Source organism: Schistocerca serialis, chromosome 2 (genome assembly GCF_023864345.2).
Source record: "Schistocerca serialis cubense isolate TAMUIC-IGC-003099 chromosome 2, iqSchSeri2.2, whole genome shotgun sequence".
Classification (NCBI taxonomy): Eukaryota; Metazoa; Arthropoda; class Insecta; order Orthoptera; family Acrididae; genus Schistocerca; species Schistocerca serialis.
The window spans coordinates 801,179,369-801,204,526 of record NC_064639.1 but is presented as its reverse complement, the minus strand read 5'-3'; the positions used below and the strand labels follow the sequence as shown (position 1 = coordinate 801,204,526).

At 39.2% G+C, this 25,158-nt stretch overlaps 1 protein-coding gene across 1 annotated transcript in view; it reads right to left on the bottom strand.

The window, feature by feature from the left end:
- The window catches only part of LOC126455715 (SUN domain-containing protein 2-like), a 183,356-nt gene that overhangs the window by 140,174 nt on the left and 18,024 nt on the right, over window positions 1–25,158 (bottom strand). Inside the window, exon 3 of the mRNA XM_050091485.1 lies at window positions 23,595–23,712. Within this exon, the coding sequence (XP_049947442.1) occupies window positions 23,595–23,688 (94 nt within the window). The 5' untranslated portion in view covers window positions 23,689–23,712. The remainder of the gene's footprint in view (window positions 1–23,594; window positions 23,713–25,158) is intronic.

Sequence of the window (25,158 nt, the reverse complement as noted above, 5' to 3'; positions counted from 1 at the left end):
TCTTCATTCTCTTACTATTCTATACTCAGTAAGTCAATATATTTATACAGGTACAAACAAAAGAAGGACTTACTCTACTGAGGTTGCTTCGTCTCTGACTGGAGAGAGAAAGGGTGGGAGGGTGGGGAACACTAAGAAAGTAACCCTGCACCCCTCTAGGAGGAAATGAATGATGCGCTAATATCTTTAATGTATGGATAACAGTAAATCGGGCAACAAGACTAAAGGGATATTTAATTACTAAAAAGCAACTCCTTTGATAAGAAGGTAACACGGAATGCCCAAAAGAAGACAAACAATGGAAGGATGTTAGTGGGGGAGGGGGGAGGGAATATGAAATACTGAAGCAAGAAAAATTATTTAAGGACAGTGTTACATGGGAGGATGTGAGCCAAATTAAAATAATATAGACTAGGAGTTCAGATGCTCCATGAGTTAATACTAAGGGCAGTGAAATGTATATATGGAGCTTAGGTGGTAAATAACCTAGGTGGACTCATAACTCTAGAATGATATGACCTTTACCATTGTAGAGAGCAGAGTAGTTTTTATATAGAACACTGACCTAAGAGGTATTATGAATAATAAAGGAGTATCTTCCTCTCTAAATGAAAGCAATGTATCACTTTTAATTTATTTTATTTATTTATTTATTTATTTATTGTTCCGTGCAACCACATTAAGGAGAAGTCTCCATGGTCATGGAACGAGTCAATACATGAAATTATAACACGATTGTAGAAACAGATAAAATGAAATATAAGAAACATATTCAGTTGTAGATTGTAGAAACAGATAAAATGAAATATAAGAAACATACTCAGGCGACACGTCGTTAGTTTAAATAAAGAAAATCAAGAACGGAACACTGGAATTTTCTTAATTTTTTAGCTCTTCCAGCAGCTCCTCGACAGAATAGAAAGAGTGAGCCATGAGGAAACTCTTCAGTTTAGACTTAAAATCGTTTGGGCTGCTGCTAAGATTTTTGAGTTCTTGTGGTAGCTTATTGAAAATGAATGCAGCAGAATACTGCACTCCTTTCTGTACAAGAGTCAAGGAAGTGCATTCCACATGCAGATTTGATTTCTGCCTAGTATTAACTGAGTGAAAGCTGCTAACTCTTGGGAATAAGCTAATATTGCTAACAACAAACGACATTAAAGAAAATATATACTGTGAGGGCAATGTCAAAATTCCCAGACTATTGAATAGGGGTCGACAAGAGGTTTTCGAACTAACACCACACATAGCTCGAACAGCCTGTTTTTGAGCCAAAAATACCCTTTTTGAATCAGAAGAATTACCGCAAAAAATAATACCATATGACATAAACGTATGAAAATATGCGAAGTAGACTACTTTTCGTGTTGAAATGTCACGTATTTCAGATACCGTTCTAGTGGTAAATAAAGCGGCATTTAGTTTCTGAACAAGAGCCTGAACATGGGCTTTCCACAACAGCTTACTATCTATCCGTACACCTAGGAACTTGAACTGTTCCGTCTCGCTTATAATGTGCCTATACTGTCTGATCAAAATATCGGTTCTTGTTGAATTGTGAGTTAGAAACTGTAAAAACTGAGTCTTACTGTGATTTAGCAACAAATTATTTTCCACAAGCCACGAACTTATTTCATGAACTACATTATTTGTTACTGTTTCAATATTACACACAAGATCCTTCACTATAAAGCTGGTGTCATCAGCAAACAGAAATATTTTTGAATCACCTGTAATACTAGAAGGCATATCATTTATATAAATAAGAAACAGCAGTGGCCCCAGCACCGATCCTTGTGGAACGCCCCATTTAACAGTGCCCCATTGGGACTGAACATCATTACCACTCTCAATATTGTGGAGAATTACCTTCTGCTTTCTGTTCTTAAAGTAAGAGGCGAACCAATTGTAAGCTACTCCCCTTACTCCATAATGTTCCAACTTCTGCAGTAATATTTTGTGGTCAACACAGTCAAAAGCCTTCGTTAAATCAAAGAAAACACCTAACGTTCACAACCTTTTATTTAATCCGTCCAAAACCTCACAGAGAAAAGAGACTATAGCATTTTCAGTTGTTAAGCCATTTCTAAAACCAAACTGTACATTTGACAGCAAATTATGTGAACTTAAATGCTGCAGTAACCTTGTATATACAACCCTCTCGATAACTTTAGCAAACACCGATGGCATAGAAATAGGTCTATAATTATCAACATTATCCCTGTCTCCCTTTTTATAAAGTGGCTTCACTAACGAGTACTTTAATCGGTCAGGAAACCGACCACTCCTAAAGGAAAAGTTACAGATATGGCTAAGTACTGGGTTAACATACATACAACATCTTCAGTATTCTGCTAGATACCCCATCATATCCATGAGAGTTCTTGGTCTTTAGTGATTTAATTATTAACTCAATCTCCCTCTTGTCAGTATCATGGAGGAGCATTTCAGGTAACAGTCTCGGAACACTTTTTTCTACGAGCGCTATATGATTCCCTGTTGGGACTAGGTTTCTATTTAGTTCACCTGCTATATTCAGAAAGTGATTATTAAATACTGTACATATATGCGACTTATCAGTAATACGGACATTCCCACTATGCACTGATTCTATATCCTCGACCTGTCTCTGCAGACCAGCCACTTCCTTTACGACTGACCATATGGTTTTAATTTTATCCTGAGACTTAGCTATTCTATCTGCATACCACATACTTTTTGCCTTCCTAATAACTTTTTTAAGCACCTTACAATACTGTTTGTAATGGGCTACTGCATTTAGATTGTGACTGTTGCTAACGTTTTGATATAATTGCCACTTTGTTCTACAAGATATTCTCATACCTTTAGTCAGCCACCCAGGCTGCCTGTTTGTGCTAGTACCCTGTTTTGAACGTTCTAACAGAAAGCAACTTTCAAAGAGCACGAGAAAAGTCTTGAGGAAAGCATTATATTTATCGTCTACTGTATCAGCACTATAAACATCTTGCCACTCTTGTTCCTTGATAAGGTTTACAAAAGTCTCTACAGCAACTGGATCAGCTTTCCTAAAAAGTTGGTAACTGTATTTAACATGTGTTGCAGCGCAAATATCTTTTAGACTCAAAATTTGTGCATCATGATCTGAAAGGCCATTCACCATTTTGCTAACAGAATGCCCTTCTAGTAATGACGAATGAACAAAAATATTGTCTATCGTTGTTCTACTGTTCCCTTGCACTCTCATTGGAAAGGATACGGTTTGCATAAGATTATATGAATTAAGGAGGTCTACCAGCATCCTTTTCCTTGCACAATCACTTATACAATTTATACTGAAGTCACCACATATAACTAACTTTTTGTATTTCCGATAAAGTGAACCAAGAACCTCCCCTAGCTTTAGCAAAAATGTTGTGAAATCAGAATCTGGGGATCTATAAATAACAACAGTAAGAAGCTTAGCTCCACTAAATTTAACCACACCTGCACAACATTCAAACACCTTTTCAGTGCAGTACTTTGAAACATCAATTGACTCAAATGGGATACCGTTTTTCACGTACATGGCTACTCCCCCATACCGCAAAGAGCTCCTAGAAAAGCTGCCAGCCAACCTGTATCCTGGTAAAGAAAGCCTCTGAATTATGTCCTTATTTAAGAAGTGTTCAGATATACCAATAATTTCAGAGTCAACATCTATAAGCAGTTCACTAACTTTATCTCTAATGCCTTGTATGTTTTGATGAAATATACTAATTCCTTCATTACTCGGATACTTAAGCTTTGTCGAAAGTGGTTCCTTTGTTAGAGAGACTTCCCTTAAGCAGGAATATATATCAACTGACTTCAATCTTAAAAAGGTGCAGCTCTAACACCCACTACTACAGGAATTTTCCCATGAGTGATCCCACCACCCCCACGTATGCTGTGACCTATAAGCTTTGCCAACCTCCCCTTCCCATACCTGTTGAAGTGCAGGCCATGTCTAGTGAAATCCGTCCTGCTGATAGACTCCACTGACACCACTGAAAAGTGACCCATGCCTTCTGTCACCAGCGCATCCCCAAGTCTCATGTTATTACGCCTGATGTCTGTATTAAGATGAGGCCAATTGTGACGCTGAAACAGTCCCACGAAATGCACATTTGTGTTGTCAGTATGAGTGGCTATCTTTTCCAGGTCACCATCTATGTCATACTCCCCATCCCTATCAGTACTATTACCAGCCCCACCCACAATCACTACCTGATCCTCTTTAGTAAAATCCCTACATAACCCCCCTATGTTAACAGTCACCTGAGCCAATCCTGCATTAGGCTTCACAATGCTGGTGACCTGGTACTCACTCCCCAACACTTCCTGCAACTGCTGGCCTACACCTGTGCCATAAGAACTACCTAACAGCAGAACCTTCTTCTTTCTCTTCGACTTTTCAACTGTCCCAGCCATTGTAACTGCTGAGGTCTGCTGCATACTTCCTACATCCACAGCTACTAGAGATTCCTCTCCACTAGACTCTGACAGTTGGTCATATCTATTGCAAACACCAATAGTAAAACTATCTGAAAATCTACTTCTCCTAGCAGATCTGGCTGGCTTGCCAGCAGCCAGCTCCCATTCCCCAACCCCCTTCTCCCTCCTCATCCTATCTAGCTGCTCCTATGCAGTTTTTCAACTGCACCTGAAGGGCACAGATCTTACGCTCCTGCTCCTCTATCAACTTACTCTTGCTACATAACCTGCAGTTTCAGGAGAGGATCTCATCAGAATGCCCACTGTCTTCCCCACTGCATTCCCCCCAGTGAAAATACTTCGAACAAGTCTCACACCGCTATCCACTACTCACGAACCTACGGCAAAGCCCACACTTCTCACTCATGGTAAAATTTTAGTTATTGAAACAAGAAAACAACTTTATCTAAGTTCCGCTACTACAATAAGAAAATGTTAAAAACTGACTACAATAATCACAAACTTGCTCTACAAGGAAAGTAACTACTATTATTGACAGTATTAATCAACAACAAATGAGAATATAACAAAATACTAACACAGAAAGAAAATCAAACGTCTAATGACAGTAACGAAACTGAAAGCAGTTCGCAAAAATTTCTTCTGAAGTTATTTCACCGGAAAACACCAAGAACACCGGTTGAAGACTACTAAAGTTCCTAAATAAACTACTATACACAAACAATTAATTAGTACTTAGCTTTCGATGTGCCGCTACAGCTGCAACTGGTCAGCGCGGAATGTAAACACGGGTAAGAGGTTAAGTTGCTCAATACGAAACACTCACAAATATCAGATCACAACACAAGAAAGGCAGAGGTGAATGAAGAAACCACTAATAAGTCACTTATATAGTAAATATTATCACAAAAACCGTTAAAATATATATCTGCAACCTAAAAATAGATGAAAACTTAGAGAGCGATCTCACACGCAGTCATGCGCTTATGACATCACACCAAAGATTTGCAATCAAGATTTCTTATAAGAAATTAAGCGATGGTATCCTAAAAGCATCCTCCACCAAATCGGAAAGCAGCATTAATCACAATGATAATTTTTGCAGGAGAATAATGAAAGAGTTATAGATTATGAGGTAAAGGAATGTAAGTAAAGAAGGTCATAAGATTCCAAAACTGTATGGAATATGGTTCCTCATACAGGCAGATGAAAAATAAATTTTAAAGGGGGACATTCTGAAGAATATGCAGAGGTACACGAAGATATTAAAAATAAACTAAAATGGTATAGTGACATTTATATTTTCTCCTGTTCTTGAAAAATTATAACAACATCAGTAGTATTAAAAGCAATGCATAAAATATCACATTAAGTATCAATAATAAAATATCTAAAAGATATAAGATATGCAAGAAGTCGACAAAATATGTTGGAAGATTTCTTAATGTGTTATGTTAGGCAAAAAGATTGGGCAGCTCACTGTGTGGGAGATGTGGAAAATTCTGTGCAGAGATAGACTAAACCACGGAAGCTGTGAGTCTGGAGAGTGGTACATGTGTTAAAACATGGTCACCAGCTTTGATGCTGTGCCACTTATTCCATGCTTGTGACAAGCCAGAGATGAGCTCGGTCCATGGAATAATGCTGAATGCTGCAGACAACAGTGCATGACCAGCTGTTCTCTGAGGGGGGATATGAAATAAGAGTTGATTTGTACCTTGTGTGAATAGTTGTCACATAGGCAACACTGTCTGTCCATACAATTGTAATACTAATTTGGTGCTCTGAAAGATGTTAATGTGAAATGTTGTTTAAATCGAAGAATATATAAGTTAAACAGACATCCGGGTGTTTGTTGGTTTGATGAGAGTAGAACAGTGTTCTTACAGCACCACACATAACTGCGGCAACTGAATTATTTATATAAATCGTGAGTATTCATAACACCTGATGAGATGGTGCATGCACTTGCATGAAGTACATTTGTAAATAGAAGCATCAGTCAAACCACTATGAAGCCACAGTACTGCTAGCCAAATCAATTAGTAGTCAGAAATGGTGAATTAAATCAGCACTGAATACAGGTTCACTTACATCTACAATGAGGAAGTTAATTAGTTAGTTAGTTTAATAGTTAGTCACACGTTCCACATCATTTGAACAACATGATCACATCTTCAAGACCCTGATCCAATATGTGAGGCTCAGAGCCATAGACAGTGATCACAGAGTCATTTGCCACATGCAGCTGTATCGCAGAATTGCTGGATGCTTTAAGAGGAGGGGCCCAGAGGTGCAGTACCCACATTGGAGCCTGAATCAATGTGATATATTATTGGTGTGAGTGGCCAAAGACATGAAGTCTACTGCGATTCTGTGGTGGTGGCATGCAGGACAGTTCAATGCCCTGGTGTGAATCTGAATAGCCTTCACTATCAAGAGTATCTGTCACACACCGCTTGACTATTTTGTGTAGTCACAAGGCAGGCAACTGTTAAGCGTGGTGTCATCAGACTGCATGTGAAACCAGCAAAGTCAGTCTCATGTGGGCATGGAGGCATGAGGAGCACGGTTTCCAGATGTGTGAGAGGTTGTTGTTTTTGGGCGGGTCATCAATGTAGTGTCATACCCTAGAATAGGAACAGGATGACAGATAATACACCCTGATATTAGATGGCACTCTCTTAAGTAATGAATAAGTGCAACAGAAGATAATGTCCATATAAAGAGACAACCATAGAACCAATTAAAGCACAGACACATTTCCAAAGATCACCTGCATGAGACCACAGTCATCAAAATCCAACAAATCCAGCTACTCCACTTCGAGATGCGTCTAGATTCTCTGTACAGCATGAAAATGATGTCATATGATCAGCAATCTACAAGGCATCAGAGGACATCACCAAAGCTTGACATAATCTACAAATTTATCAGACACAACAGTCACCTCCACTCACCAATGACCACTTCATCATACCATCTCAACCTGATCTCAACATGGCAACAGCACACTCTGAGGAAGGACCTCTGTCAACACAATCTTCACTCATCCAGAAGGTTTGTAGCATGCTCCTGCTCATGTGCTTCCCACTGAAACTCCTTGTGTTCTTGCATCCCAGTCTCTCCACAAATGTTCTTAATGCAGTCCACTGGCCAAAACAGAATGATACACAAGATTACCATGATTCCAGGTCCTTCAGTCCACCACAGACCATGCAGGTTAGCACAGGATGAGATCCATGCTGCTAAGGCAGTGGCTGATAATCTCCTAAAGGCTGGAGATGTGAGATCTATGGAGAGCTTGTGGGCTTCACTCATTAAGTTAGTGCCCAAGAAAAATGAGACGGTATGTTTATATGGCGACTACAGGCTCCTTAATGCATCTACAATTAATGGCAGCTACCTGCTACTGAACATTCAGGATTTCACCCACTATCTTGCAGGTGCTTCGTTTTCAGTGTCCATGACTGGCAAGCAAGCATACCTGCAGATACTGATGAGTGTAGAAGACGCTCAGAAGAGAGTGACTATCACCCCATTGATGTTATTCAAGTTCCTCTTTATGTCAAACAGCCTCAAAAACACAGCTCAGACCTGGCAGCAGTTTATTGATGGTGTTTTCATCAGGCCTCCTTTCTGGTATGCCTACATCAATGACACCTTCATCTTTTCCCCAAACAAGGACATGCATTAATTGCACTGCCATCACAGGATTTCCAAGACACACATTGATTCCTAGGGATGATCCCATTCATGAAGGTCCTTGCAGGCAAGAATGCCACAAGTAAACGTCAGGTGGCATGGACCCCCTGCATGGAGCATGGCTTTGACCAGCTTACAGACTTCCTTGCACATACCACAGCTCTGACACATCCACTTTCTCATACTCAACTCAATATTGCATCTGACACAACTGACTTTGGACGGGTTCTCCAGCAGGAAGCAGCAGGTGTTCAGCAACTACTTTGATTTTTCTTGCATAAACTGTCAGGTTCACAGTTGTCTGCCTATGACTGTGAACTTACAGTGGTTTATGAAGGAATCTGTCAGTTCAAAGATGAAGTCATTTACACAGACTCTGACCGTTAGCTGACTCAATCCAAAATCCATCAAAAGATATGTGGCCTAGGTGACTCCACCATCTGGACTATGTCACACACTTTACAACTGACATCCACCTCCTGAAGGGCATGAAAAATGTTGTGCTCTACCTTTTACAGATCACTGCCATCTCCATGCACATCAACTAAGATAAGTTTATGAAGGCACAGCTGGAGTACCAGCAATGGCAAGACCTTTCCATGATCCCACTACTAAACTCAAACTTGAATATGGCTCAATAAGGGTCACAACTAGACAGATCCTGTGTGATGTGTCATGAAACTGAACTTGCCCCTTCATCCTTCAGCGACTTTGGAAGATCAACTTCTACCAGTTGCACAGCTTGTCAGATCCTGGGATATGCCTGATGACATGCCTTGGGTTCACTTCATTTTGTGTGGCTGAACATTAAGAAACATTGCAAAGAGTGGGAACACACAAGCATGCTATGTCAATGGAGTAAAATAGGGCATCACACGCAACTGCTTGTTGGCGTGTTTGAAACGCCAAAATGATGTTTTGAACATGTCCAGCTTGATCTGGTATGATCTCTCCATGAGTCCTGTAGCTATCGACATATTCTTCTGGTCATTGACAAGGATGTACTTCTCGGGGAGGATATCATGGCAGATTCAACGGCAAGGCCTTTTATTGATATGTGGGTTTCTTGGTTTGGATGCCCAATGTCTATAACCACCGATTGAGGTCAGCAATTTGAATTGGCCTTGTTCAGCGAACTATGCGTGCAATCTTCGCGGCACCCATCGATATCAGATGTCTGCCTAACACCCACAGAGTTACAGTCTCGTCGGAACAGTGGCACCATACCTTGAAATGGCACTCATGTGCCTTAGAGGCCAATGGCCTGAATCCCTGCCTTGGGTGCTTTTAGATGTATGCTCAGCACAATAACATGATTTAGGTGCTTCTCTGGTAGACATTCTATATGGTGAAACACACTCCTCACCAGCTGATTTTATGCTTCAGCAACCACCAATCATGGCCATGGACCTACCCACTCTTACTGCATGCACCTAAGTGCCATTTAGTGCATCTCTGCATCCCTCCCCCCTAAGCCACACCCACAGCAGGCCCACACAAATTGGCTAAATGAGGGATACATAATTTTGAGATACTACTGAACATCAGGCCTACAACTGTTATGATAAACCATCAACCTGCACGATGACTCATCGACCAATGATGCACAACTTTCTTCATGCCAGCCAACTCCACCCCCTGCCCCTAATATGGGTGGCCTGAAAGCACACAACAATCTTCCCAACAATTTTGAGGTGCATGATGACCTGAGCATCAGATTAGTTGACAATTTTGTGGCCTTTGAGGGAAAATACCTGGAACAGTGGCACAAGGATGCCTTCATCTACCATCACTTCACATGTAATTATAACCCGTTGCATGTGTGGACTGAACCGCTATTATCTCACTGCTATCAACAGTCAGCCACTTCCTTATCACAGCAGGTAGAAGTCGTATCTGCTCAACACCTCTTCCCAGGATTCCAATGTTTCCAGCCTGGGTCACCTCCAGGCTCTGCTCCAATAATCAATACCTATGACCAGTCCTGTTATAGCCAGTCTTGGTGAGCTCTAGTACATCTCCAAGACTATAAATTCTGTGTGATGACACAGGAACTGCTCCCACGTATAAACATTCCAGCCAACATGAACACAGCTTTGATCAAGATCTGCACTGACTCAGACCTCATTATGCCTCTTGTGTCACATGGGTGCCATACCATTTCAGCTTTGTCAGATCATGGCTGTTACTTTCCCCCAATATCAGGGGCAGGGGAAGGGGTGGTCAGTTCTGTGGACAAGACTTGACACATTAACCTTGTCGGGATGCTGTGGTATAATAACCTTGTCATTGACTGTGGTCTCGTGCGGGCAATCTTCAGAATTGTGTGTTTGGTGGAGTTGATTCTTTGGCTGTCTCTTGTAAGGGCATTGTCATGCATTTTGGTTATTCATGTAACAAAGAAAGTAGTATCACATATCAGGACATGTTATCTGTCATCCTGATCCTATCCTGGGGTAGGATTCTACATTGATGATCCCAGTGAAGTGAACATGCAACCCAGCCAGCACGAACTCTGCTTCAACCTACATTTGCTATGACTTGGACGCCACCATGCCTCTCCTGCCACATGACTGCCGTACTGCTTCAGCATTGTCGGATCACAGTGGTCACCTATCCCCATCCCCAGTGCTCCACACAACTGGGGGTGAGGGGGCAGTTCTGAAGGGACGTTACGACATATTAACCTTGCTGAGTATCGATGGTTGTCTTGAGCGGGCAATCTTTGGAAGTGTGAGTGTGCTTGAGATTATTCCGTTGGTGTCTCTTGTATGGACATGATCTTGTATTCTGGTTAGTTATTATGTTTGATATGATCTTGTATTCTGGTTAGTTATGTTTGAAAAAGAGTGCTATCTCATAGAAGGACATGTTATCAGTCACCCTGGTCCTGTCTCAGGGTAGGACCTCTCTACTGTGATGTGTCTTGCATACCTCAATGATACATACCGTTATACTGTAGGTTCAACTAGAACATGCCAGACTAACTTACGGGGCCTGTAAAAAGGCACTAGCCTTTTCTATAGTTGTCGGAGCACCAGTCTGAATGACTGACAGGTCTAGCCTTTGTAACATAAACCATTATGGCCTTGCCATGTTGCTACTGTGAATGGCTGAAAGCTAGGGGAAACTAATGTTGTAATATTTCCCAAAGCCATGCATCTCTACTGTGTGGTTTATTGAAGATGGCATGCTCTTGGGTAATATATTTTGACCTCTTCCAGATGGGACTTACTTAGGTGGATGCTGTCACATGGAAAAAAAAAAACAAATTGGTTGTTCTATGGGTTGGAACATGCACTGTTAGATCCCTTAATCAAATAGATAGGTTAGAGAATTTAAAAAGAGAAATTAATAGCCTGAAGTTAGGTGTAATGGGAATTGGAGAAGTATGGTGGCAGCAAGGACAGGCTCACAGGTCACATCACTACAGGCTCACAGGTCACATCACTACAGGATTAAGGGTAAAGCAGAAGTAGGTCCAGTAATAAACAAGAAAAATGAAATGTGAGTAAGCTACTATGCTGTTCACAGAGCATACTGACTGCCTTACTGTAGGCAAGATACATACAAAGCCAACACCCATCACAGTAGTATAACTTTATATACCTATTAACTCCCCAAGTTAAAAGAGATTAACATAACGCATTAAAATAAAAAAAAATTAATGTTTTCACTTTCAAATATACTCAACAAGTATATCAAAAAATAAGTTATATTTTAAATTAGCATCAGGTTCCCAGTACATTTCAATCCAATTCACTTGCAATTGTTAAATTGTCAGCTGAACACACTATTTCTGAGGTCTGTTTTACTTTGCTACATGGAGCTATGTCATATACTGTAACTACCTGTGCATCATTGTCAAAAAACATTCTTAACAGGATAAATGTTTATTTGATTAAATTTATCTTGGTCTATGAAAATATTATCTATTACTGTGTTGATTTTCTATACTACTGTACACATGTAGGAAAATCAAAGACTGATGTAAATTGAAAGAAATGAGTAATTTGTCAAGGCCATTTTACTATCAAACTCTTTCAGAAAATCAACATTAAAATCTCCACACATAATAATGTCATGATAAAACTATTCAGCTTAATATGTAAGATATATGAGCAAGGCACAAACCCTTAGACATAGAGAAGAATTACCAAGAGGGTAGGTTCTGACATTTTTACTTATTTATTTCATGTTCCAGTGGTCCATATTGTGAATATGTCATAAGCAATAGAATGAGCCAGTTTTACAAGTTTTTATGGTTATTACAATACATTCCTTTGTAAAAACATACAAACTTATGTATTTCGCATAATGCTCTGTACAGTTTAGGTTTTATTACAGAAAAATGAAGTTTTAAATACTATTCGTATATGCTGCAAATAATAATTAAACATGCAAATAAATGAAAGTCTTGCATGTACCTGATTAATAAAGGGACACAGATACTCTGTTATAGAGTGCAAATATCCTTGCAATAGGAACTGCCTTAAGTACTTTCTGAACAAGAACTCATCATCCACAATATTTAATTTGTGATGGTAGAACATTAAAAATCTTACAGCCTCTGAAATGAACCCTCTTCTGTACCACACTCATGTTTGTATGCTCTTAGTAGATGTATTTTTTTTCTTCTAGTATTATGACTGTGATACACACTATTGGTTTTGAAAAGTGGGCCTTTATTCCTTGTGAAACACCTTATGGAGGCTACATATTGTGCAGCCATGAGGATTTCAAGTTACTTAAAAGATCTTCACATGTTTTATCGTGGACTCTGCTTGTGACTCTTATGACAGAAATGTTCTGTGTCTATAACATTTTTCTAACCAGTGACATATTTCACTAAAGGATGATTCCATGTGTTATAATGGCAAGAAAATAACTATAACAAGCTGATCAATAGTTTCCATATTACCATAAGAGCAAACAATGTGTAAATAATAAGCTGCAGAACACAGTTTTTTCACAGACCCAGGGTGTGGTTTGACCAGTTTAGTTTGCTGTCAATATGTAAACCCATGTGAAGCCACCCTATCCATCTGCTGGTCATCCAGTTATGCTTGTATTTCTTAATATTTAGAAGCTGCATAAAAATGAATAAAGTTTGTTTCGCTGTATTTAACTGAAACATTTCACAATATTTCTACATTTCTCATTAACTAACACCTCAAGTTTGCTTGATGAATTATCAATAAGGCCACATTGTTATCAGTAAAGATAGTAAACGTACAATATTACATACAAAGAGGCAGACTGTTAAAAGTAGGGAACCTAGAATTGAGCCCTGAGGCACTTCACATGCATCAATACACCATTCCAATGATGTTGTACCACTTATTCTGGATACTTTACTTTGTGTAAAAGGACAGGAACAGAAAAGAACCGGAACATTTGGAATATGGCACTAGAGAATAATGTTGAAAATTAGGTGGACTGATAAGATAAATAATAAGTAAGCTATATGCAGAATTGATGAAGAAAGGAACAAATGGAAAACACTGACAAGAAGAAAGGGCAGAATGATAGGACATGTGTTAAGACTTCAAGGAACAATCTCCATAGTACTAGAGGGAGCTGTAGGGGGCAAAAACTGTAGGGGAATACAGAGACTGGAATAAACACATCCAGCAAACAATTCAATATATGGGTGCAAGAGGTACTCCAAGATGAAGAGGTTGGCACAGGAGAAGAATACAGAGGAATTCATGGTGGACCACATCAAACCAGTCAGAAAACTACTCCATAACACACTTTGTGAATGACACAGTCAAACACTTTTGTTAGGTCAGAAAACATGCCAACCATATTCATTCTTTGTTGACAGACACTAAAACGTTGGCAGCAAATGCAAATATTGCATCTTCCATTGACATCCCTTCTGAAATCCAAACTGACTTTCACTGATGATTATCTGTTTTATGTAACAACCATGCCATGCGGTATTTTCTCTAAAACCTTGCAAAACCTTGTGATTAGTGACACTGGAAAATAGTTAGCAGTATCTGCCTTATTTACACTACTGGCCATTAAAATTGCTACACCACGAAGATGACATGCTACAGACATGAAATTTAACCGACAGGGAGAAGATGCTGTGATATGCAAATGATTAGCTTTCAGAGCATTCACACAATTCAAAATTTAATACATTTATCAATGAAGTTACAAGCCTTTTTGAAGAAGCATTTCCTAAAGTATCAGTGAGAGAAAACCTGTTCAAATCTGGAAACAAGCCTTGGATTACTAAAGGCATCAAAATCTCTTGTAAAACAAACATGCTGCAGTCAGGAGATCGAATGATAACTGTAGGATTACGCACTATAAAATCTACAGTAAAGTTCTGAATAAGACCATTCAGGCTTGAAGGCAGAAATTGACAACTCGAGCAATAAAGTAAGAACTATCTTGAAATTTGCAAAGAAGGAAACAGGGAAAAATGCAGTTTGAAGTGAAAATATACAAATCAAAAGTGAGGGTAATCTTGTTAGCAGTCCAGAAACAGTTGCAGACACATTCAACAACAATTTTTTAACAGTAACAGAAAAAATGGGTTTAGAAGGGTCCATGAAGCAAGCCATCAATCTCTTGAAAGCTAGAGTACCTGGGTCAGTACAACACATGAAGGTAAAAACAGTCACTGTTCAAGAAACTGAAAGAGTTATTAAATCCCTGAAAAGTAAACACTCTGCTGGAATTGACAACATTTCTAACAAATTATTAAAATACTGCTCCAGCCACGTAAGTAAAGTCCTTTGCCACATTTTTGATGCGTCACTTAAGCAAGGAATAGTTCCTTAGAGGCTTAAGTATGCAGTTGTAAAACCGCTGTATAAGAAGGGGGATACACCGGATACTGCTAACCATATGCCAATATCACTACTGACAAGCTTTTCAAAGGTTTTAGAGAAACTAATGCATGCCAGGATAGTTAAGCATCTCAGTGAACACAATATCTTCAGCAAAAGTCAGTTTGGGTTTCAGAAAGGTTTGTCAACAGAAGATGCAAAATTCAACAACAATTTTTTAACAGTAACAGAAAAAATAGGTTTACAAGGGTCCATGAAGCAAGCCATCAATCTCTTGAAAGCTAGAGTACTTGGGTCAGTACAACACATGAAGGTAAAAACAGTCACTGTTCAAGAAACTGAGAGAGTTATTAAATCCCTGAAAAGTAAACACTCTGCTGGAATTGACAACATTTCTAACAAATTATTAAAATACTGCTCCAGCCACGTAAGAAAAGTCCTTTGCCACATTTTTGATGCGTCACTTAAGCAAGGAATAGTTCCTTAGAGGCTTAAGTATGCAGTTGTAAAACTGCTGTATAAGAAGGGGGATACGACGGATACTGCTAACCATATGCCAATATCACTACTGACAAGCTTTTCAAAGGTTTTAGAGAAACTAATGCATGCCAGGATAGTTAAGCATCTCAGTGAACACAATATCTTCAGCAAAAGTCAGTTTGCGTTTCAGAAAGGTTTGTCAACAGAAGATGCAATATTTGCATTTACTGGCAAACTCTTGGAATCTATCAACAAAAAACTGAAAGTGATTGGCATTTTTTGTGACCTAACAAAAGCATTTGACTGTGTAAATCACCAAATTCTTTTACAAAAAGCTGCACATCTCGGTATAAGTGGTGCAGCAGGGAAATGGCTTGATTCATATCTGTCAAACAGGAAACAAAAAGTTGTAGTAAATAGTCAAGATGGTGTCCCATTATCTTCAGAATGGGGTACCATCACATGTGGAGAGCCGCAGGGCTCAGTTCTGGGCCCCCTACTTTTTATTATATTTATAAATGATCTCCTTCTCTGCACAGAATATTGTAGATTCACCATTTTCGCTGATGACACTACACTACTTACTGATAATTCAGTAGATAAACTTGAGGTAACAGCAAATAAGGTTTTAAATGAAATGGTGAACTGGCTTAACATTAATTATCTTTCTTTAAATTACTGTAAAACAAACTACATTCAGTTCCACACAACATCCAAAGATGAGGAAGTAGTAGTAAATACAGGTGAGCAGACAATAACCAGGGTAGATTCCTCAAAATATGTAGCCTTGCATATTGATGGTAAACTGAATTGGTCAAACCACATCCTGGATCTATGCAAAAGACTAAGTTCAGCAACATACACATTGCGCATTGTTTCTTCTTATAGGAATATGGAAACCATGAAGTCAGCATATTATGGTTACTTTCATGCAGTTATGGCATTTGGAATTATATTTTGGGGAAATCAGCCACTGGCTAAAAAGTACTGTGTGTACAAAAAAGAGCCATAAGGATCATGTGTGGAGTCCATCCTAGAGCCACATGCAGGAATATTTTTAAGAAGCTTGAAATACTTACATCCACTGCGCAATATATATTCTCTTTGATGTGCTTCATAAGGAAAGAAAAATCCATCTTTAAGCTGAATAGTGCATATCACAGTCACAATACTAGAAGGAAACATGATATTCAAAACGAACAGCCAAATCTAAGTATGGTGCAGAAAGGAGTCCATTTCAGTGGCTGTAAGATTTTTAATGCCGTCCCTTCAAGAATTAAGTGTTTGGTAGATGATGATCTCTTGTTTAAAAATACCTTAAGGCAGTTCCTATTGCAAGGATCATATTATATAATAGAAGAGTTCCTGAACTACAGTGTTTAACATTTCTTGTATCGTAAATTGCAAATGTATACCCAAATTTGTATTTGTAATACCGAATATTTTTATTGTAAACATATATTTTGCAATATTTATTTCTCTGTAACACTTATTATTTTGTAATCTTTATCTATCTCTAAAATGTATTTTTTGTAGTGGGACCTAAGTTACTGTTTTTGTTTTATGTATTAACATAAATTCTTGCCAAAAGCTTGTAAAATTGACACGTTCCATATCCTGTGATAGTGTCACAACATGGATCACCGGAACAAAAGATAAATAAATAAAATAAAAAAAAATAGTTGGCACCGGTGGCGACACCTACAATGTGCTGACATGAGGAAAGTTTCCAACCGATTTCTCATACACAAACAGCAGTTGACTGGCGTTGCCCGGTGAAACGTTGTTGTGATGCCTTGTGTAAGGAGGAGAAATGAGTACCATCACATTTCCGACTTTGATAAAGGTCGGATTGTACCCTATCACCATTGTGGTTTATTATATCGTGACATTGCTGCTCTCGTTGGTCGAGATCCAATGACTGTTAGCAGAATATGGAATCGATGGGTTCAGGAGGGTAATACAGAATGCCATGCTGGATCCCAACGGCCTTGTATCACTAGCAGTCGAGATGACAGGCCTCTTATCCGCATGTTTGTAATGGATCATATAGCCATGTCCCGATCCCCGAGTCAACAGATGGGGATGTTTGCAAGACAACAACCATCTGCACGAACAGTTCGACGATGTTTGCAGTAACATGGACTATCAGCTCGGAGACCATCGCTGCAATTACCCTTGAAGCTGCATCACAGACAGGAGTACCTACAATGGTGTACTCAACTATGAACCTGGGTGCACAAATGGCCAAACGTCATTTTTTTTTTTTGGATGAATCAAGGTTCTGTTTACAGCATCATGATGGTCACATCTGTGTTTGGCGACATCGCAGTGAACACACATTGGAAGCGTGTATTCATCATCGCCATACTGGTGTATTACCTGGCGTGATGGTATGGGGTGCCGTTGGTTACATGTCTTGGTCACCTCTTGTTCGCACTGATGGCACTTTGAACAGTGGACATTACATTTCAGATGTGTTACAATCCGTGGCTCTACCCTTCATTTGACCCCTGCGAAACCCTACATTTCAGCAGGATAAGGCATGACCACATGTTGCAGATCCTGTACGGGCCTTTCTGGATACAGAAAATGTTCGACTGCTGCCCTGGCCAGCACATTCTCCAGACCTCTCACCTATTGAAAACGTTTGGTAAATGGTGGCCGAGCAACTGGCTCATCACAATACGCCAGTCACTACTCTTGATGAACTGTGGTATCGTGTTGAAGCTGCATTGGCAGCTGTTGCTGTACACGCCATCCAAGCTCTGTTTGACTCAATGCCAGGCGTATCAAGGCTGTTATTACGGCCAGAGGTGGTTGTTCTGGGTACTGATTTCTCAGGGTCTATGCATCCAAATTGCGTGAAAATGTAATTACATGTCAGTTCTAGTATAATATATTTGTCCAATGAAAGCCCTTTATCATCTGCATTTCTTCTTGGTGTAGCAGTTTTAATGGCCAGTAGTGTATCTTCTTGTACAGTGGTTTTGCAACTGCTCAGATGAGTCTTTCAGAAACTATTCCTTTTTCAATACAACTGCACACCCGAGTCTTTCAGGAAGATGCATCAAAACTGATAAAGGATTTTACTTAGATGACTGCAGCAGTATTTTAATAACTTGATAGACATGTTACCAATTCCAGAAGAGATTTTACTTTTCAGAGACTTGAAGACTGTTTCAGTTCCCTGTATAGTGACTGTTGTTACTTTGATCTGTCCTAATGTGCTAGCTTGTAGCAAATTCATAGCTTGAGTCATGAAGCTTGGCAAAACAATCTCTTCTATTACTCTTAAAAATGTTTGTTGAATATATCAACAACTGTTTTTGGATTACTAACAAGACAATCCTAACACAAAATGTTCTCAGGAAACTTCCCACAACACATTCAGATAAAATCCCAAGTTTTTTCAGACTACCTTCATCATCATGAGGTTTTATGTGGCTGTCATGAAACTAGCAAGATTCCCACTTTTATGCCCAAAGTATGGTATGTGACTGGCTGGATTACATCATGGAAATGGTGCATACTGAACTGGTGCACTCTACATCCAAAGGTGGTGTTTGCATCCTCTGTCCAATGTAAAGCCCTGAATAAAAAAAGACCACCAAATCAGCAGATACTGCCATTTTGGAACCAAGCACCCACAGCTGCCCTGCAGACAGAACTGTTAAATTTTCATTTATGAGCAACTGAACTGGACTATATGTGTATATGATTTCCTAGTTTGTAAAGTAACAATGAACTACAGCTTTTAATTATTTCATGGTGACTTTTATAAGTTCATCATTGAGATGACAGCATTTTATTTTCCTCATAATATGGGTAACACTTTTTGCACTTACTTCTGTGATAAGTGAGACATGCTCTAGATGTAACAGCATTATATTTGATGCCCATTGTTTTTTTGAGGGAGATATTTATGGGCTGCAGACCATACTGAAACACAAATGCATACTTCTGTTTACTCATTAATGTCTTTGATGTTCCTTTTTGTTTTGCAGATTATAACTCTTTTTACATGAGGGACATGAAAGGGAAGCAGTGGTTGGGAAGGGAGTAAGACAGGGTTGTAGCCTCTCCCCGATGTTATTCAATCTGTATATTGAGCAAGCAGTAAAGGAAACAAAAGAAAAGTTCGGAGTAGGTATTAAAATCCATGGAGAAGAAATAAAAACTTTGAGGTTTGCCGATGGCACTGTAATTCTGTCAGAGACAGCAAAGGACTTGCAAGAGCAGTTGAACGGAATGGATGGTGTCTTGAAGGGAGGATATAAGATGAACATCAACAAAAGCAAAACGAGGATAATGGAATGTAGTCGAATTAAGTAGGGTGATGTTGAGGGTATTAGATTAGGAAATGAGACACTTAAAGTAGTAAACGAGTTTTGCTATTTGGGGAGCAAAATAACTGATGATGGTCGAAGTAGAGAGGATATAAAATGTAGACTGGCAATGGCAAGGAAAGCGTTTCTGAAGAAGAGAAATTTGTTAACATCGAATATAGATTTAAGTGTCAGGAAGTCATTTCTGAAAGTATTTGTATGGAGTGTAGCCATGTATGGATGTGAAACATGGACGGTAAATAGTTTGGACAAGAAGAGAATAGAAGCTTTCGAAATGTGGTGCTACAGAAGAATGCTGAAGATTAGATGGGTAGATCACATAACTAATGAGGAAGTATTGAATAGGATTGGGGAGAAGAGAAGATTGTGGCACAACTTGACCAGAAGAAGGGATCGGTTGGTAGGACATGTTCTGAGGCATCAAGGGATCACCAATTTAGTATTGGAGGGCAGTGTGGAGGGTAAAAATCGTAGGGGAAGACCAAGAGATGAATACACTAAGCAGATTCAGAAGGATGTAGATTGCAGTAGGTACTGGGAGATGAAGAAGCTTGCACAGGATAGAGTAGCATGGAGAGCTGCATCAAACCAGTCTCAGGACTGAAGACCACAACAACAACAACAACTATCAATTTAACTTAATTAGCCAAATAAAGTAGGAAGTATATATCTGCCTGGTGACTGTCTCTTAAAAATAAGTTTACACATCTCTCATGTTTATATTTTTACTGGTACATTTTGTGGTGGTATCCATCTCTGCCTGGTTGTTGTATTTCCTCAAAAGAATATACATGCTTCTATCAAAAATATATGTACAATTTCCTCAGTGGCAGTGTGACAACATGGAATACCATGAGGGTGTTTCTTGGCTGCTTTACATGCATCTTCCTCCAGTACCTGAAGGACAACTTTGATTCTAATATTTAGTTCTCACTGTCCTGGAAAGATTTTCCTGCCATTTTAATAATGTTGAACACTGCTTCCAGTATACATCCTAAGCTGCCATCAGTTGTGTAATTCTGGGTTCAGTTAACCTAGAAACTTTTTCTCATTCAGAGTGTTCACTTGCTGAAAGTGGTACACAGTACACATCATACAATTTGTATTCCTGCTTAACTTCCTTTATAGTTTTCCCAATGAAGATGATTGGCATGTTTTGTGACCTAACAAAAGTATTTGACTGTGTCAGTCACAAAGCGTTTTATTGAGTAGTCTTCTGACTGGTTTGATGTGGTCCACCATGAATTCCTCCAAATTCTTCTCCTGTGCCAACCTCTTCATCTCGGAGTACCTCTTGCACCCATATATTGAGTTGTTTTCTGGATGTATTTATTCCAGTCTCTGTATTCCCCTATAGTTTTTGCCCCTAGAGCTCCCTCTAGTACTATGGAGATTATTCCTTGATGTCATTCTGCCCCTTCTTCTTGTCAGTGTTTTCCATTTGTTCCTTTCTTCATCAATTCTGCATATAACTTACTTATTCTTTATCTTATCAGTCCATCTAATTTTCAACATTCTTCTCGAGTGCCACATCCCAAATGTTCCGGTTCTCTTCTGTTCCTATCCTTTTACACAAAGCAAAGTTTCCAGGTATAAGTGATGCAACATCATTGGAGTGGTGTACTGTTACATGTCAAGTGCCTCAGAACTCAGTTCTAGGTTTCCCTACTTTTAACAGTCTGTCTCTTTGTATGTAATATTGTAAGTTTACTATCTTTACTGATGACAATGTGGCCTTATTGATAATTCATCAAGCATACTTGAGGTGTCAATTAATGAGATATGTAGGGATATTGTGAAATGTTCCCATTGGAGTAAGCAGAAACTTGGTGGGGACAGGACAGGGCTGTTAGGTGCAGCACTGAGAGACTGTGATACAGGGGTGGGGACGAAGGGGGCAGGCATAGTCAGCTAGTTAAGCTAGCTACATGTCCACAGATAATCTGAATTATTCTTTTATGGAAGTGATACGAAAGAAGTCAGTTTATAGGATAAATTTGAATATTAATAAATACATTATTATTTAGTCCTACTCATGCATTTACACTTAAAAATAATTCATCACAATGAAAGGATGACAGCCAAAACCAGTTGCAGGATAAAAATTTTTATTAAAATTCTTGACCAAGGTTTCGGTACATATAAACATACCTTCATCAGAAGTAAAACTTCTAAAATTACATCATGCAATGGAGAATAATAAAACAATTATGCCAAAGGCGTCGTCAATAATTAAGACATCATCTCCACTTGTACAACATGTGTAATGGGCACAGGGTCAAAGCGAACAGTTTAACACCATTACTTCGCCTATGAACTATAGTTCATAGGCGAACTATAGTTCATAGGCGAAGTAATGGTGTTAAACTGTTCGCTTTGACCCTGTGCCCATTACACATGTTGTACAAATGGAGATGATGTCTTAATTATTGACGACGCCTTTGGCATAATTGTTTTATTATTCTCCATTGCATGATGTAATTTTAGAAGTTTTACTTCTGATGAAGGTATATTTATATGTACCGAAACCTTGGTCAAGAATTTTAATAAAAAATTTTATCCTGCAACTGGTTTTGGCTGTCATCCTTTCATTGTGAAGAATTTTAACAGTTGCTGCTGCAGCCATGTTTAAAATCTTGACTTAAAAATAAGGTTCTCTTCAGGCTACCACTTTTCTGATAGAAATTCATCCATGGAACAGAAGGAGTTGTCCTGCAGAGATGGTTTTTGGCTACATTTAAAACTTGTTTTACGACCTGTCAGACATTTTTATGTTATTGGGCAAATCAAAATCAAAAAAGATTTTTGCTGCTGCATGTTGAACTCCTTTCTGAGCCACTTACAGCTTTAATAATGGGTAATAAAGGTCTATTTCCTGTAGTGTTGTAGGTATAGACAATGGATTATTTATGATGAATTTCACTAGTGAATATATGTATTGTGATGGCTACCCCACTTAAAGAAGTTCCTACATAATGACCACAGGTGAACATCACATATTCTTACTGCTCACTTTTGTGCAATCAGTACTTTCGTAAGTGGAGAGTTACTCCAGAAAATTGTTTCACAGAATATTATTGACTGGAAATTTGCAAAATATGTCAGGAGGCTGATTCATAGCCCTTGTTTTGCTAACCTTCACTTCTTTCATCCCTTTCTTCATCTGAGCCATAGCCAAGGTCTAAGACATCTCCATTTTCCTGCCAAAAAACTGTGCACATCTACATAATGTCTGTAATTTCATAGATTTTTGCATTTTATTTGCTTGGTGTGGGAGCATTTTGGAGCTCTAAAGTGGATGATGACTGAGGTTCCCTCTGAAGTCAAAATAGCTATTCTAAGTGCCTGACTACCTATACTGTCAAATAACACAGATAACTTTTTCATTCATACTCAATACATCTGTTCCCACAGGACACTGTGCAACACTGTTGACCCTGAGATACAAGTGAGGGAATAATCCTGTTAGTAGTAGACGCAAGCTACCAATAGGTTACTCTTTCCTTTATGACTATTACATCAGTCACTATAGTGTAAAGCTACAAAAGTTTTAACTGAAAGAGCTCTCAGAGGAAACAAAAACGATTTTGTCTTTTCTCACACATAAGCAAGTTGGGCACACCTGAGGCTGCAGTATGTTGTAGGTAGGAGCATCAAGAGTACCACAACATAATATCCAATCTTCACTTGGTGTTCTGAAACTATCACTGTCCCTCATTAATGCTATTCTCTTTTATACACACCACAGAGTTTCAATGTTATGTTATTGTAGACTCAATACAAAATCACTTACCAACAGCACATGCTGATAAGACGAAAAGTGTTGGCCTCACGTAAGTATCGCAGCAATAATTTTCAGTGTGTTCTGCACAAACCACATTAGACATACTGAAACTGTCTCCGGCAGCTAGCTGAAAGACAACAAAACATTTTCATATGTTAAGTCATAAATTTTCTGAACAAAGTTCTTTGTTGCCTTGTTCCACGAACTTTATTACTATTTTATCGCCTAGGTTTTGGATTATAAGCCCATTTTATAGAATGCAACTGACTCCAAAGATGGCAATAAAGCAAAGATTAACAAATCAACTTCTTAAGCTATTGATTCTTCACTTAAACTATAAAAGTTCATATCCTAGCTTAGTTGGTGACCCTTCACTCACAGCTCCAGATGATGTTGGCTTCGGTCATGCATCCTGAGGCTACTGCCAAAGGATATCACTGTGGAGGGGGGGGGGGGGGGGGGGGCTGAGGAGGGTGATCCAAGGAATGTCCATCATGTGTCCCCCGATTAGAGTCTCCCAATATGTTTGACAAACGGGTTTCAGGCACTACCTGTGGCTGACAAGGTCCCAGAGTCAGATGAAGTCACTTGCCCCATCCAGAGGCATCCTCTTGACCTGCAAGATTTGGGCATTCACAGAGTTGGGATTATTGGTAGTTGGAAGCTACAATGTTAGGTGTGTAATGAGGCCTCTAAGGGGAAAGAATTCAGTGTGTACTCTGTGCGCATACGAGGAGGAGCCATTTCAGGTGTGGAATGAGTGCTTCCAGATGCCATGAAGAGCACGGGGTGCAGCCAACTGCAGTTGGTAGCTCATGCAAGTACTAACAATGTGTGTCACTTGGATCAGAAGAGGTTCTCTCTGGTTTTTGGTGGCTACCTGAAGTAGTAAAGACTGCTGCTCTTGCTTGCGAGGTGAAGGCGGAGCTCACAATTTGTAGCATTGTCGGCAGAACCGACTGCAGTCCTTTGGTACAGATCTGACTGGAGGGTCTGAATCACAGACTCAGACTGTTCTGCAACCATGTAGGTTGCAGAATCCTCAACTTTCACCGTATGGTGGTGGGTTTCCAGGTTCTGCTAAATAGGGCAGGAGTTCCCTACACAGGTAGCAGGGACTGTGTGGAGAGGACTGAGTGGCTTTTATATGCTATTGGGTCTCAAGAAAGAATGGAAAGGGCTTCAGTTTCAAAGGGTGCATAATGAACACAGGAAGAGGGTAGATATAGAAACAATCAATATTGTATTTGTAAACTGTCATAGCAGCGTTGGAAAAGAACCACATCTCCAATGGCTAATAGAAAGCTCTGAAATTCAAATTGTTATAGGTATTGAAAGCTGGCAAAACCAAAAATAAATTCAAGTAAAATTTTTACAAAGGACCTAACTGTGTTCAGAAAGGACAGATTAAATTTGGTTGGTGGTGGAGTGTTTATTGCTACCAGGAGTAGTTTACCTTCTAGTAGAGATTATACTTGACAACCAGAATAAATTAATAATTGGCTCTTTCATGGATCCTTACCCCCCCACACCCAACTTAGATGATACAGGTGCTAATCAATTCAAAGAAATG